This window comes from Limulus polyphemus, unplaced genomic scaffold, assembly GCF_000517525.1.
Source record: "Limulus polyphemus unplaced genomic scaffold, Limulus_polyphemus-2.1.2 Scaffold3674, whole genome shotgun sequence".
Taxonomy (NCBI): Eukaryota; Metazoa; Arthropoda; class Merostomata; order Xiphosura; family Limulidae; genus Limulus; species Limulus polyphemus.
In genome coordinates this window covers 75,579-93,403 of record NW_013669284.1, presented here as the reverse complement: position 1 = coordinate 93,403, position 17,825 = coordinate 75,579, and the positions used below count along the sequence as shown (strand labels likewise).

Sequence of the window (17,825 nt, the reverse complement as noted above, 5' to 3'; positions counted from 1 at the left end):
AGAATATAGACTAATAACAGGCAAAAAATAGACAAATTCACTTATCTGTCAAAATTTTCCTGGCTTTCTAATTATGCAACAAGAGCCATTAGAAATTCATTCAAGCTAGTCATAACTTTCCCACGGGAACAATGTTGCTACTCTGAGTAAAATTTACGATTATCTGTTCAAAACACAATGTTATACAATATGTCATTTGATAGATGAAAACCTTGATTTTCTATTGGTTATAGGTGATATATAATGAAATGTAAGAGATAAATATCAAGGAATTGTGAAAAAGAGGATGTGACAAGAGGGGTCTGATTTTCTATTTGATAGCTCTGTAACCAAACAAAATTGAAGGCTATAAAAATTATGGTCTATTTGAGCAATAAAGATTTTATAGAGAATATTTTTATGTTTAATTTCGTACATTTTCGAGGGGTGATGGATAAAATTGGGATGATGACATGCTAAGACAAAATGTGTCACGTGGGTTACACAAGTGGAAATTGAGGATTTTTTTATGTATTTCCTTGTAGAACTAAGAACTTAAAACTTGTATACTATTGAAATATGGATTATTAGCTCAGATTTTATGCTATTCTAATTGGTATAACATAAACAAAAAGTAGTTTAATAAAATTTTGAATGTAAGACACTAAAACCTTGTGTCATGCACAGTAAAGGGTACCCGGGGTGTAAGGGTTAATTAAAAAAGTCTTATTTAATGTAGTTATCTGCAGTTGCACTCTGAATAGTTCACATGCAAGGTGATTTTTATTTTGAGTATAAATATACTATTTATTATCATGCAGTTTTCACATTTCTTTTGAATTATCTCTAGAACCTCCTAAATGAATATCAAAAGTTTAATGTAAATGTTTTATATATCATTTTCCATTTTCTCTACTATATCACTAAATCTAGCTATCATCAACATAAAGTGCAATGAAATGTTTACAATTAAGAAATAGACAAAATGTGCAAACCAATTACTTTTACATAGGATATCTTAAAAGATATTTTTTTAATATGCATAATTTCATGTCTTTATCTTTTCACTTATAGTTTATTTTTAACTTTCACTTTTATTATTTATCGCGAAACATCCCCTGGTGCCCACTGTTCAAGAAAGACACGCCTTAGCAACAGGCAAAAGTTTTTGCACATGTCCTGGGTTTAGAAGTCATGACAAGATAGGAGAGAAATAAGTAAACTTATAAAAAATCATTAAACCTTTCAAATAAGAATTTCAAAAAACAAATAATACATAATTAATTAAAATATAAAAGTAAAACCTAAATGCAATTTAACTGTCTATCAATCTAATATGTATAAAGTGAGAAAGTATTTGCCAAATGCCCACTCTCAACAATGTACTTGCACTCATTTCTCCCTGTGTGAAACAGATGTATAAAGACATGTTCCTATCACAGTAACGACCTTCAAGAGTGAAATCTGCTCTTTCTGTTGGTTATAAGTATGCCATTCACCTTACAACTGTAGCTTAGCAACTCAGCTTCTACTTTGAAAGTGGGTGTGACTTATCTTCTACTCTGGAATTATTCAGTGGCTTTAGTTCTTGAAATGTCCCCAGTTACATTTACAAGAACTTCTATTGTTATACTTTGACTGTTTGAACCAAGGCAAGTATACATTCTCATACTTGTTTCTCCTATATAGCTCTAAAATTTAGATTTTTAACTGGGGTCATGATATGTGTTGAAGTTTTAATTATTGTTTTAGAGGTTTCTTTTGAAATAAAGGAATAAAAACTTATATGATATAAAACTTTGAATTCTAAAGTACTTGATGATGATAACTTCATTAAAATACATTTATAGTAAAGTGGTTTAACCCTATTGTCATGAGTATCCTTTACTGAGCATGACACAAGGCTTGCATTCAAAAATTTATTAAACTACTTTCTGTTTATATTATATCAAATAGAATAGCATAAAATCTTAGCTAATAATTCACATCTTAATAGTATACAAGTTTTAAGTTCTTAATTCTATAAGGCAGTGTTTGTAAAAATTCCAAATTTCCCTAATTGTGACACACATGACACATTTTCTCTAGGTATCTTCTCTATTTTATCCAACACCCCTACAATAACTACGAAATTAAGTATAAATTACTCACTATAAAATTGTAATTGCTCAGACAAACTATAATTTTTATAGCCTTCAATTTTGTTTGGTTACAGAGCTATCAAAAAAAAAATCAGACCCCTCTGTCACACCCACTTGTCACATATTCTCTTTCAGGATTTGTTAATGGTTCTCTCTTACGTTTAATTATATATTACCTATAACCAATAGAAAGCCAAGGTTTTCATCTATCAAATAACATATTGTATAACATGTTCTGAACAGATAAGCATCAATTTCACTAATAGTACAGGTTTGATTCACACAGGATTAGTAACGATTAGCTTGGATGAATTTGTAACGGCTCTTGTCGCATAGTTAGAAAGCCAAAAAATTTTTTATAGTTAGGGGATATTGTCTACTTTTTGCATGTTATTAATCTGTGTTCTTTGGTGCATTATCTAATTAGATAAAACTTATTAATGCATTACTACCATTAGTATAAAAAAAGTAGGGTTAAGTGTCATCAACAATAGAGAGCAAGAAAAAACAAGTTTGGGTAAGTACTTTATTTCTTGTTTTTCATGTTTATTCTTTATTTATTATTATAAAAGTAACTAAAATGTAAAAATAGGGATCTTTTTAGGTTAGTTAAGGTTAGATTAGGTAAAATAAATATTAATATAGTAAATATGTTTCACGAGGCATGTACACGAGCATCTCGTATTATCTCATGGGCAATGTGATTCAATAGCGTAATGTGAGCTGTACGTTTTCTGAGTGATTTACAACTTATAATGGCACAGATAGTAGTTACATAGGGTTCAAAAGGCAATAAGACAATAAAATTTAATTATAAATAGATGTATATTGTTATGAGCTTAAAGCTACTTGGGATAAACAAGTGTAGATTCATGTTACAATTTGAAGTCATTCTAGAAAAAAAAAAGGATAATTTTGATTTATTTAGATTTTTTTTGGGTGGTTATGAGGTCTGTTAAATTGACCAATCCCATATAGAGATAGGGTTGAGAAAATACCAGATAAACTATTATGTTTTACTGAAAAAAACCGTTTGAAATGTGTTTAAGAGGTTTTAGAGATCACACAAAGGAAATTTGAGATTTTTGAGATGAAGAAAAGTATTTTTAATGTTAACATGAAAATTACTTTGCACACAAATATTCAATATATTTATGAACAAATCTTTATTTTAGTTTATTAAAAATACTTTACTAAAACATATAAATTTTTGTATGTGTAAGACTTATAATGTTAACTGAAAGACTACCAAATTTTGTGAAGATATACTCATTACATTGAAAATTAGAAGTATTAAATTTATAAAGGCTTTAAACGAGTACAAAGAGATCATATGGTCGGTCAAATTGGCCATGCCCATGTTCAGAGAGTTAATTAAATTTTGAATGTAACTCAGTAACATGCACAAAGTCAGGTTTAAAAATGGTGGTGTCCTCATAGGATTAACCTTATCTAGCTATGTAGCACTCATAATGATCATCAGTAGTACATAATCCAGGGAGGAACAGATAAGACTTTGGTAAAACATAAGCAGGTAATGCTCTTTAGTTCTATTTCCAGCTGCAACTTTCAGCACATTGATGCCTTTGGTAGCTGTTATCATCATGGTGTTAATGTAGTTGGTGAAGTTCAATTGTCTATTAAAGATCACTCCCAGGTACTTCATTGTTTCTTCCAGAAGGGTAGCAGTGCTCACAAAGGGTGGTGGTAGTTTGTTATTTATAAATTTCTGTTATTAAATGTGCAGAACATGACTTATTTGGAAGAATTGATGACCATTGCTGTGTCTTTGCACTATTTCTTCATGCTGTTTAGGGATGTTTATGTCTTACTTTTGATTTCAGTTTTGCTAGGGCCTTTGTGGTATAATACAATAGAATGTAAAAAGCAAAGGTTAGCACACAGCATCTTGTTGGACTGTTAAGGTGGGCTAGATCCATTGTTCAAGAGTGGCAGACCAGTGATGTACTAGTCTGATTGCCAGTCCATCTTCTGGTAGTTATGCAGCTAGGGCCCCTTTTACACATGTAACATTGATGCCTATCCTTAGCATTTTGTCAACAAGAATGGATAGGTGAACTCTGTCATATTCTAGGTTTAAAGCTACTGCTAAGGTGTTTTGACCAGCTTCATAGCTTTCCCTTGTTTCAGCTACGAAGTCATAAGCATGGATCCAGGTTTATTTTCTACTGTGTTAACCACCTAATGATGATGGTAGTAGTTTGACAAGTTTCATAGCTTTTCCTTGTTTCAACTACGAAGTCATGAGCATTGATCCAGGTTTCTTTTCCACTGTGTTAACCACCTAATGATGATGGTAGTAGTTTGACCAGCTTCATAGTTTTCCCTTGCTTCAGCTACGAAATCATAAGCATTGATCCAGGTTTCTTTTCCACTGTGATGGTAGTAGTTTGACCAGCTTCATAGCTTTCCCTTGTTTCAATTACAAAGTCATAAGCATTGATCCAGGTTTCTTGTCCACTGTGTTAACCACCTAATGATGATGATGATGATGGTAGTAGTGGCTAAATGTAATAGGCAAGCCTTAAGCTATATCTTTCTCAGGAATCTTGTCAATTATGTTTTTTAGGATGATGATGATTCAATAGCCTTTAAGACAAGAGTGATCCTTCAAACATTTGGGTAAGGATTTGATAAAGGCATCAGTCCATATTTCAGACATTCTACCTGTTTCCAAGCTATTTTGATACTGACTTAGACATGCTTTTAGTTCCTGTGTCAGTCCTAAGCTCGTGGAAGCACCAGAACTATGTACTCGTGAGAGTGGCGTTGCTGGATAGTTTATTCCATTCCTAGACTGCTTTATCCACATGAACTCAGCCTGAGCTTGATTGCAAACTTTTCATGCTTTATGAGTATCACTATTCCACCAACATGGAATGTTCTTTTAATAGGAATTGTTTCTTTGACTTTGCTCAATGGTTGAGAGATGCTTGAAGGCACAAGCACTGCTAGAAAGCTTGATATCCTTGTATGGGTTTCTGGATTATTTTATACCACTTTGTCTTCCAGTCTTCACATGTATGTCACACATGAGGTGACCACTGAAGACATTATGTCCACTATACTGAGTACAGATGACACTCAAGGTAAGTTTAGCAAAAGGAATCACTCTTTCCTTGGCACTTAGCAATTCTTGTTGATTTGCCTGAGTTTAGCAGTATATGATTGATGGCTATGCCTATGGAGAGAAGAATGTAAACTTTTGCCATTGGTATTTTCACCTGCATCCCAGATGAGGTGTCTGTCATTAAAATCTTCTACAACAGGAACCTTCAATCTTCAGCATGTGCTGTGTTTCCTCTCATATACACATTAGTATTTGTATGTGTGTAGATAACTTAGGGGGAGCTGTCTGTAACTTGCAGTGGTGAGCTGTCATAATGTTCATAGCAGATGCTACTGCCATGTCTAACTGCAGTTTTTTCCCCCAGCTTCTGGGTCAGTGAGAGCTAATTACTCAGGGTCTGGAAGCTTAATTTCTTGAAAACACAATGCAGAATTAGCTTCCCCTAGTCCCCCCTGACATTTCAGTAATGTATCATAATGTGAGATTGGTGGTGTGTGATGCACTTTTTATGCATGAGCTCATTTTTTATGACTTGGTTGCCCTGTTCCTCTTCATCTCTTGCTGGATAGTCAAGGTCCCCAGCAAATTGAACAATATCTGTTTGAATACTATTTTTTAATATATCTTTGCTTGTAGGCAATACATTACACATTCACTGTTCATAATCCCTGTTTGTAACTCTAACAAGTAAGGCGAGTGATGCTGGACCAGTAGCCTATTAGAATGTAGATGCCATTCTTAAGATGATTATACACTGACCATGATCAAGAAGCATCCCTGGTGCCTTATGATGATCAGCACTGCTTATAACTGATAACAAAGTATCTGAATGTTATTTCCACTCTTTAGTAACAAATGTGGTGAAGTGTTTTCTTAGTTTGATGATCTGTCAAACTCCATAACATGTGTGTGTCACTATCTGGTACAGTTTGTAAATCTAATTTGTGTTGAAAATTTATCCTATTTCCAGAGATTCATGTACCAAAATGTTGCACACAATTTGGTTCCAGGTTAACACTGGGACTGATATTGCCAGTTGATTAGTCTTTTTCTTAGACTTATGTCCAAACATGTAGTAACACTTAACTGTAACATCAGTGACAATTTGATCTTTATATTTACAATCAATTCACAGTTAATTAATTGTCATTAAAACTAAACACTAGGGCAATAACCAACACACAGTGACATTGTTCTAATCTTGTAAATGAACAAATGGTAGTACTGCAATTATGAAAACAAAGTTTAAACTAACCCTGCACTTGAAACTAAAACACAGTTGTGAAGCATGATTATATTAAATTATATATATTCATAAGACAATAGTCACTTAAATGAATTTCATACAGTTATGAAAATCAGGTAGCTATTTTAGTAGAAAGAAAATAATTGAGATGAAATTAGAATTTTCCTAAGTAAGCAAAAAAGTCGTTTTATATCAGAGTCAGATAAAACAGTTTTTAACTGAATGATAGTGTTATCATGATTTTTTTATTAGTCCTACTGCTGATGATCGAAGTCGCATTGAATGGGTTTCTGACAACACGTTTGATTTTACTACTGCACTTAGTATTGTATCAACATTTTATCAAAAGTGTAGCTCTGATGACAGTCATGCTAGCTCTGAAATTGAAAGAAGTCAAAACTTACAGAAAGTGATGGATTTCCCACCTGTTATTATATGCTGTTTGAGTTCATTAATTAAGTACTTGGAAATGTTCCATTTGGAGTCTGTTCTATACAATCCCAGGTAGGTCGTAGTTATCATTTTAATTTTTTTTTTATTATCTATCATTTTCAGAAGTCTACTTTTGAATTGTAATATATCTGTAGTGTAGTTGGACGTTTGAACAGTTTTATAAAAACTACAATATTTGTTACATATTTACATTTTCACAATTCAAATGAATTTCAAACAAGTATTTATCTCCCAAATGTAGAAAACCTTTCCTTATGAGGTTCTTTCTTGCTGTTAATGACCATGCAACTAACGTTATGAATGTCCTTGGCACACTGCAGAGCATGCATCTGCTTACCCAGAGCTCTCCAATCCCTTACCTTCCACATTACTTATTGCATCACTGCCAAGATGATGTATATAAGCTCTGCTTTCCTGCATACTCCATAGTTTTTAGTTCAAGCTGTGATGGAAATCAAATTATCCCAGTTCTGTAAAGGTGGGTGAGAATATTTTTTCAGAGGTAAGTACCTGTTTGGAATTCATCTTAATTCTGAAAATATAAATTCAGAAGAGACACACTTACTCTGGAATACAAAAAGCCAGAATACCCACACTGAGCTAAAGGAGAGAACTGGAGAAAGGCATAAAGACCATTGGATCACCAAAATTTGGACATCTCAGGCTGGAAAGTAACAACATCAACTTCAACCACAAAACTTAAAAAGATGTAATCAAGTAGAGTTTTAATAGAATCCAGAACCAGAGTAAAAGTCAATAGACTGGATTAATGGGAGAACTGAGTGTAGTTGACTAACCTCATAAGTGACCAAATGAGGCACTCAGAAAAAAATAATCTTCTTGGTAGGTTATGTCATAGCCCTAAGAAACTTTTAAGTAGTATATAAAAGGAGGGTCACGCAATATGTATATACCGTTAGAAAATTCCAGTTCTCAGGTGTTGTCACAGATAGTGAAATAATATATAATCAGGGGCAAGGCACAGGTGTGTCACAGATAGTGAGATAATGTATAATCAAGACGAAGGCACAGGTGTGTCACAGATAGTGAGATAATATATAATCAAGAGCAAGGCACAGATGTGTCACAGATAGTGAGATAATATATAATTAGGGGCAAGGCACTGACTTGCACCTCTACTTTTAGATTCTTGGAGGTGAAGACCACTAATAATAACTAATGATTGAGCATGTTCCTGGGACAAAGGGTGCCTATATCCACATCTGAAAAGGCCATCCCAGTTGTGAAACCATTGTAGCCAGCAGGCACCCATGAAGAATCAGTAAGGGTATGTAACACAGCAGGTGAGAAACGGAGATTATCTTATTTTGCAGCCCAACTTTTAGGTATGAAGGCTCAATCTTGGTATACATATAAAGCCTTCTGAGAAAATAAGGTATTTGAAGCATTAAGGACAGAGATATTAGAGCATCTTCTGCCTGATGCACCCAATAAAATAAAATATGGTTTAAGGGAAAGAGGATAGAACTATCAAGTTGCTAAATGTTAGTATGAAGGAGAAGCCAAGAAATGTAAAAATAAGCCTAAGTGTAATTCTGATATGATAACGTACAATCGCTCACATAATAGTGTTTCTCAACTTGTGGTGCCCTCTATTTGGGCAATTTTTGCTTGCTACTATCTTTGATGCTCCCACCTACACTCACATGATTTCATCTGGTATACCTGCAATGTAGCACTTAAATGAGCATGCAAAACACCTTCCAAGTGCAGCTTACTCCCTGAATACTCTGGAGCACTATCATCACTTCTCAATTTGGCATTCCAATGTGTAGTCATGCTTGATTTGTGCTCCAAGTTTCATATTATCATGTGCAATTTCACTTAATACTACTATATTAACAACCTTGTTCTAATTTCTTTTGTTGCTAAACATTTTTTTGTGGAAAGTTTCATTTCTTTTCTTTTTCACATAATGAACTTTCAATTTAGTATTACAACAACAGCTTCTGGTATCTTGCCAAAACAGATCCAACAACCCTTACTACTTTTATGACTTCAGGTTACACACTCAGTGGAGGAGGTCTTGTCCTTGGTGCATCACAAGTTAGAGTCCATCATGCAGTTACCTATGTCTCTGGAACCCCAGTCAGACCTCTTTTTCCTGGTGAATTTGTTCCTGAAGAATAAGATTTAGACAGCCTTTCTCCACCTCCTGTATTTGCTGTGCCTTTTCATTCTATCCCTCTCAATCTACCTTGTCCTTTGTCTGCACTTTTAGAGATGATTTCTCAGGTATGTTACCTCTTGTCTCTTTCCCTTGTGTCTTATGATCTCCTTCCATTTTCTATTCTGCCCTGACATTGGATTATTTGGTTCCCCCCCACCTGATATTTGGATGACAGCATTCCTTTACCCCTGAATTTGGCTGACTCGCATGCTTTGGTATATCATAAGTCAGAATTTCTTTTTTTTTGGATACTCAAGCCTCAGAGTCTCTGATTCAGGCATGGGGCTCCGATCCTACTACTACATTACAATTTTCCACGGCCCAATTCTCTCATCTTCATCTCACCCTCACTACTGTCTTCCATTATCTCTCATCCATTCTCCTCCTTTCCAAGGCTATCCACTGTTCCCCTGAGGGGGTTTTTGGTGAATGCATTATCCTTCTTATTTCTATATTGGAATGCTTATCTTCCTTAACCTTGACCCTTCATACATAGCTCCTTTGTTGTTAGGATCTTCTTGGCAGGGCCACCCTCTTGTCACAGGTGTTTGCCAGCTTCTTATTTATATGATCGCTGTCTGGCTCCTTTCTTGTGCCAGTCTGTTTTTGGGTATATCCCTGATACTTTAGAGCCTTGGGTGGAGACTGTGCATCATCATTCTTCTTCTCCTCCTTTATTTTTCATCCTTCCCACTCCTTTCCTGCTCCCATGTCTCACTCCCCTGCATCCTCCTCTCTACCGGTGCCACCTTCCCTGGTTTCTGCAGTAAGTCACCAAATTGTCCATCATCACATTTTCCAGTGTCAGTTTCATTCGTGATTATCCCATGGGTTCCAGCACTGTGAGAGTGCATTTGGCCATGTTTGCTCATCTGTAATGCCCTTTCACCATGGACACTAAGGTTTTTTAGGTTCTGACAGAAGGACTTTCTCTACATTTTTCTGCTCCTTCTCATTATCCCCATGTCCAGTTTCTTTCCCTCCTCCTTGGGATCCATTTTCTTGCCAGTGTCTTTCAAAGATGGATTTGGATCTCTTGGACAAGGATGCTATTGAAACATTTTCATCCTTCTCCGAGTCTCTATTCCTGACTATTTGTTGTTCCTAAGAAGACCAATGATTGGCATCCTGTTATTGATTTATCCAATCTCAACTGCTTCATCAACCTCTCCATGATTCACTGTGGAGTCTTTTCTCACCCTCCAATGGTCATTCACTCCTCTTGGATGCTTACATTCATATCCCAATTTCTCTAGCATTCGAACTTTACCTTCAGTTTGTTCATGGGGGTTTGGTATTTCATTTCTACTCTCTAACATTTGGTCTGGTATTGGTGACATGTGTCTTCTGTCTTGTGGTCATAGCCATTGCCTGCTGTGTTCACAACCAAGGTTTATGGTTTCACCATCATATGGATGATTGTCTCCTTTTAGCTCCTTTCCAACAAGACTTTTACAACTATTACCTCCTCTCATCTCACCCACACATAGTATGTTATTCATCTGGATGTGTTTTTCAACATCTACCCTGGCAGGGCCCAGCCTTCTCCTCTTTGCTTGAAGGCAATGGAGTTCTTGATTTCCAAAGTCAAGTCTTCTCCTTCTTTTCCTCTCTTTTGGGGACCTGGGCTTACCTAGAATCCTTTTTCCCTTGGGGTTGTGCACACATGTATTGCCTTCAATCAGTGGAATCTCATTTAGGATCCCATGGACTCTGCCATCCTCCTTTCTTCTTCCCTACAAGTTGAATTTGCCTGGTGGCTCAACAGAGACAACACCTTGACGGGTATTCCTCTACTTCCTCCCCATTTTAACTTGCATCTCTTTACAGATTCTTCTCTTATGAGATAGGAATGAACTTGGATTCTTAGGAGATAGCTGTTTGTCGGTTACATCAATTGTCAAGGGGACACCTGATCCCGTTTGCTTTACTTTCGAATGCTGGATCTCCTTTTCTGAGTCCAGCAGATTTGTATTCTTGGTGACTGAAGACATTGCTGCCTTTCTTGGCATCTGAAAGTGTCAAGTAAGACAGCTCTGTAACCAGCAGTGGAAGAAGTTGATAAGCCATGATTATGAAATAAATACATAGAAAATAGCAATCTGTTGAGGAATTGCAGATATGTCTAATGCATCAACTCTGGAAGAAAGTGCAATGAGATTTATATACAGCTGGAGAAGAGTGTCTGTGAGAATTGACTAAAATTCAGGCTATCTGGAAAGAAAATTCAATTTTTTTGACAAAGGAGCAAACAAAGTCAGCTATGACATTGAACATCAGTGTAAAACATTTGACATTCAAGGTTTGTCAGAAGATTATTTCATGGTTGTAATGGGACTGGTTTCTCATGGTTGAGCTGGTGAAAGTTGAGTGATAAGGAGAACATGGCACTTCATGGAACTGATCTTGGAAAATACCACAGGAAGAATGCTGAAAGAAGGATATGGATATAAAAAAGAGGTTTTCCTGAGATTGACTCAGGATGCCCAGTGCTAGAGAATGTGGATGTAGAACTGAAGAGCAGTAAAGTAGGAGAAGATGGTTGTCTGAGGTTATTGATTATTTGACAACCCAGCTATTCACATAGCCACTGCAAAATATGGGTTTATTCCATTGGAGCATGATAGACTCAAAAGTGAACATATTAAGAATAAAGCTAATGAAGTAGAGAAACTGCAGCAAAGGAAAGGTTGCACAAGTGATTTCCGCCCTAATTTTTGACACAAGTCACCACCATAGAGTTTATTGTAAGAACTAACACAGAATGGTGGTGTAGAATGAGCAAAAAGTTGAGGTAAGCATGCTGAACAGCTCAAAGTTCTAACATACGCTGATTCCCCAACATAGTGCGTCAACTTGTGAGAGAGGCAGCTGTGAAAAGATGAAGGTCTGGAGGATGAAGAAGAAATGGAGATCCTACTGTCATAAACTCATGATTCAACCAAAATTGGAGAAACTCAAGAGTCATGGGAAAAATATTTATGCTGCATGACAACTCATCTGAAGTCATATGCCACTGAGAAGTAAGGCACCATTGGAGGTGTCATGTGGGAGCACACTCCAAAGGAATGACTTCATGAAGTTAAGCCATTGTCCCCAAAGCAAAAAGGATGTCTTTGACTATAGTTGTGGAACACATAAGTGTAGGTACATGAGACTCCAATACTTGCAATGCCATAGGAGATAATTGAAGAGTTCCTTGAACTATATTTATCCAAAACTCCAAATCCACCAAATGTTGTGTCAGAAGGAACTGGGAACTCATGTTTTTCCATTTTGAAATGAGTTGTCTCCAGATAAAGATTTGAGTGGAGACAGAATGAACATTACTTGGTGGTTGTCTCTAAGAGAAACAATGACCAGAAGTAAATCAAGAAACTAAAACTCTTATCAGCTTCTTTTGACACGCATTTTCCTACAGGAAACTAATTTCGGTGAAATTCATGCAAAATGATGGAGGAAAGAATATGTTTTAAGGTAAGGGTGAAATGTTGGGGGGGGGGGGGGGGTATACAAGTACCTTGTCACACAAGACAAGGAACTAAGTTGTCATAGAAATATAAAAATCAGCCACATAGTAATAGAGATTAGATCAGAGAGACCTGCAGTTAAGAAAGACAGCAAGGAATAGAAACTAGTTTCTGACTACATGAAACATGAGAATAATAATCAATTAATTGTGCAGAAGAAGAAAGACTGGTAACGACAAAAATATAGAGTTCAGGGCAAAAAATTGATAATGGGTCAAAATAGATGACTGTTTGGATGGCGAGACAAGAACTTTAGAGGTTAGATTATTAGTGAAAGATGGATGACACCACTAAAAGGCCGTCCACATGATAAAGTTGGGGAATGTGAAGGCTATTAGAAAGATGGATGACACCATTAAAAAGCCACCCAAATGATAAACTTGGGAAACATGAAGGCTATTAGAAAGATGGATGACACTACTAAAAGGCTACCCACATGATAAACTTGGGGAACGTGAAGGCTATTAGAAAGATGGATGACAATACTAAAAGGCCACCCACATGATAAACTTGAGGAACATGAAGGCTATTAGAAAGATGAATGACACCACTAAAATGCCACCCACAGGATAAACTTGAAGGCTATTAGAAAGATGGATGACACCACTAAAAGGCCACCCACATGATAAACTTGGAACGTGAAGGCCATTAGAAAGATGATGATACCACTAAAAGGCCATTCACATGATAAACTTGAAGAACGTGAAGGCTATTAGAAAGATGGATGACACCACTAAAAGGCCACCCACATGATAAACTTTGGGAACGTGAAGGCTATTAGAAAGGTGGATGACACCACTAAAATGCCACCCACAGGATAAACGTGAAGGCTATTAGAAAGATGGATGACACCACTAAAAGGCCACTCACAGGATAAACTTGAAGGCTATGAGAAAGGTGGGTGACACCACTAAAAGGCCACCCACATGATAAACTTGGGGAACTTCAGGACTATTAGTATTTCACTAATTTCTTAAAGCATCAGTGAGGGCTCATATATCAGGAGAAGCTAGAAGATATAAAAGAAAATAATGTAATTTCACTAAAACCCTGAAGTGCAATAGAAATTGGTTCTAGGTTTTACAGAGAAGACACCTGAGAAAAAGGAGTAATCAGTCCAGCAGAAGCATTATCAGATTAGCGGCGGCATACATTGAAGATGAATAGACCTGAGTAACTTGTTCAAAATCATGAGAAAATGGTTTGTTTCACAAATTGAACATCCACATTATTATGAAACTCACCAAGGAGACCACCAGAAAACTTGCATTAACTTTAATCATTAAAGGCTGACAATACAGCCATGGGATCTTCCTGTACACTGTAAAAGCTGAGATTTCCAACACATTTGTGGAATTTCCATTATTAATTGAAACATTTGCTTCAAAATTAATGTTGATAATTAATGAACATAACAGTACAACTATCAACAAGAAAATCTGGATTATGGTGGGAAAGTAGAGCTTGTATATATCCTCCTGATACTGGTCACGTTGAAGTTGGGAGAGTGGAGAACTCTTGGGAAAACTTCTTGATACTCTGCATTGTGTCAAGGACATTAGAACTTCAGTCACATGGCTGTTAATAACATCAGAATAACTCAATGAGGAAAGGCTTTTCATATTTCAGAGGTAAGTCTGAGTGTTTTGAAGTTGTGCACTCATCATATGTTGTAGTGTTTTCAAATACAATCCAGTAATTAACATTGTTTCTAATTCATATAGCTGCTATCATTATTTGGTTTGAAGATATCTATGTATTTTATTAGAAAGAATGTGTATTTTGTATCACATCTGTGAAGACTATTTTAACCTTGCATATTACAGATCTTGTAAATACATAATTTTATTATTGTCAGTTCTTATTCTGATTTTTGTGTTTTTTATCTGTAGTAATTTCTCTCCCTTGTCAACAACTTCACAGTATATAAATCTACCTGCTACTACCATAAGAAACTTAGAAATATTTCAAAACAAGAGTGATTTTAAGGAATATGGGAGTCTTTTTTGGGTTCTGAATCACACAAGAACAAAATTTGGAAGTCGAATGCTTAAACATTGGTTGAGGCAACCTCTGCGTGATTTTCGGTAAGGTTATTAAACAAATTGTGTTTTATTCTTCATGATTTTTGGTAAAGTTAATTTTGTTTTATTCTACTAATGCAGATAGTTTGCTTTTGATTTTCTGATTAAATATTTTAATTTGTTATATCTAAAAAAATTGGTTTCTTTTTTGAACTCACTTGAGTCTATGCAGATAAAGAATTGGTAAGACTTTTGTTCTGTTCTCTGTATTGTATTCACAATAATTCATAATTCATCTAGAATTATGAAGTAATCATTGAGTTTATTTATCAGATTAAAAGAAATAATATGTTAATTGTAACTCGTACATTGTATCTTATATCGAACTGGTGTATTTAAGTGTTTTACACTCATAAAAAAGAAACCTATCATTCTTTAGGTATTTGAAAAACTTGTAGCATTCCACCATAATTTAGTTCTTCGTATTTTTAGCTGACACTAGGCAGCTGGTACATAATTTAATAGAGTTGAACAACAAGTAAAAGCTTGGAATGGTCTATTCTTTCATTGGGGGTGTGTCTGTGGGCCAGACTAGTTTCGGAGAATTGTTTAAACAACTATATTCAATTATGTACCAGCTGCCCAGTGTCGGCTGAAAATACGAAGAACTAAATTGTGGCAGAATGTTACAAGTTCTTCAAATACCTATGGAATGATAGGTTTCTTTTTTGTGAGTGTAAAACACTTAAATACACCATTTCGATTTTCAGTACCTCACTACTATAAAGGCTTGGTTTGGTCCAAAGTTTCATTCAGTGATAGTGTCCAGGGTCACTAATGAGGAGTGGAATTCTCCAAAACTAGTCTGGCTCAGAGGGACACCTCCAATTAAAGAACAGACCATTCCAAGCTTTTACTTGTTGTTAAACAATTGTTTAAACAACTCTATTCAATTGTATCTTATAATTTTTTGCACAATTTCTATAAAACTGTTTTGTTATTTCTGTTTGAGTTTCTTCCAACTTCGTACATAATAATTCAAAACTACATTAAAAAGAAGTTAAATCTTGTATATATTACTGCTGCTCACCAGTTTTAATGAACATATTATCTGAACTGTTTTATGTGAGAATGTTATTTTTACATGTATTTGCTAAAATAGTTGATAAATGTATCAAATAAATATGCTGCACTCACAGCTGATGCATGTGTGTGTGTATATATATATATATATGAAAACATAGTAAAAGTTATAATAACCTAAAGAAAAATGTTTTTGCCTTTATTAATACTTATTATAGATGAAAACCTTAGTCTTGGATTTTAATATGAAATTAGGTGTTCAAAATTCAATCTTGATGGTGTAAATCTATTGATATGAAGTTAGATGTTCAATATTCCATTTTGATGATGGTATGAATCTATTTATATGAAGTTAGATGTTCAATATTCCATCTTGATGATGGTATGAATCTATTTATATGAAGTTAGATGTTCAACATTCCATCTTGATAATGGTATAAATCTATTGATATGAAGTTAGGTGGTCAACATTCCATCTTGATAATGGTATAAATCTATTGATGTGAAGTTAAACAACATTCTATCTTGATGATGTATAAATCTATTGATATTTTTAATAGTCAGATAGAGGAGCGACAAGAGGTTGTGTCAGAAGTTCTTCACTCTGATTGTATGTTCTTCAGCAAGCTAGCTCAACTTCTCTCTAAACTTCCTGATCTTGAAAAAGGACTCTGTGCTGCATTACACAAGAAGGTAAAATATGTGTCTCTAATTAGTTATGAAAGGAGTAAATATGTTAACTGTGGGTAAAATCTTAATCATTGTCTGTTTTTTATATTTCTGATTTGTTATTGATGGATCAGAAATGACAGATGTCCAAACAGCCATTTTATCTTATTGATGGATCAGAAATGACAGATGTCCAAACAGCCATTTTATCATATTGATGGATCAGAAATGACAGATGTCCAAACAGCCATTTTATCTTATTGATGGATCAGAAATGTCACATGTCCAAACAGCCGTTTTATCTTATTGATGGATCAGAAATGACACATGTCCAAACAGCCGTTTTATCTTATTGATGGATCAGAAATGACAGATGTCCAAACAGCTGTTTTATCTTATTGATGGATTAGAAATGACAGATGTCCAAACGGCTGTTACATACCTTTTCCAAAAGTGATTAGTTTTTGATGGCATCACGTTATCTAAGAAATACCAAACAATATCAAAATGTAGTACTGATACATTCAGTTCTACCCTATTGATTGTGCTTGTCACGTGACTTGCTGATTTGTTTATTCAAAATTGTTTTAACATGATATATTCAATTCTTCATGTTTTGTGTTTCTAGTTGTCTTAGATGCACCACAGTGAACCTAAATTGATATAGGATTTGGATATGTTACTAATTTAGTTTTTCAATTATGAAGCTGTTCAAGATACTAAAAATAAGTTTCATTCATTTCATCACTTGTCACTAAATTATTCTGGATTTAACATTTTTTATTCTTAGTTATTTATAAATTATTCTTTTATTCTTCACTCTTATCATTTCATGTAACAATGCTAATGCAAGAAAAGGTAGCAGCAAAAGTGTAAAAGTGAAAACCTATGAGTCGCTTGTTTTGGTTTGCACACAGTTTTATGGTAGATGTTTAATACATAAAATAGAAACATAATAGGTAAAGTTTATGTAGGCCTTGATCTTGAATAGGCAAAAATTGTCATTTTTAACATATATATAACTGATAAACTATTACAACTGAGCAGGAATGAACATTTGAACATATATAACTGACAAACTATTAGAACTGAGCAGGAATGAACATTTTAACATATATAATTGACAAACTATTACACCTGAGCAGGAATGAACATTTTAACATATATATAATTGACAAAGTATTACAACTGAACAGGAATGAACATTTTAACAAATTATTACAACTGAGCAGGAATGAACATTTTAACATATCTAACTGACAAACTATTACACTCGGCCTGGCATGGCCAGGTGGTTAGGGCATTTGACTCGCAGTCTGAGGGTTGTGGGTTCGAATCCCCGTCCCACCAAATATGCTTGCCCTTTCAGCTGTGGGGCATTATAATGTAATGGTCAATCCCACTATTCGTTGGTAAAA

The 17,825-nt window shown here is 34.9% G+C and overlaps 1 protein-coding gene across 1 annotated transcript in view; it reads left to right on the top strand.

The window, feature by feature from the left end:
• LOC106469829 (DNA mismatch repair protein Msh3-like) overlaps positions 1 to 17,825 on the top strand; it is a 69,145-nt gene that overhangs the window by 17,335 nt on the left and 33,985 nt on the right. Inside the window, exons 6-8 of the mRNA XM_022398390.1 lie at positions 6,710 to 6,961; positions 14,524 to 14,718; positions 16,299 to 16,431. Of these exons, the coding sequence (XP_022254098.1) occupies positions 6,710 to 6,961; positions 14,524 to 14,718; positions 16,299 to 16,431 (580 nt within the window). The remainder of the gene's footprint in view (positions 1 to 6,709; positions 6,962 to 14,523; positions 14,719 to 16,298; positions 16,432 to 17,825) is intronic.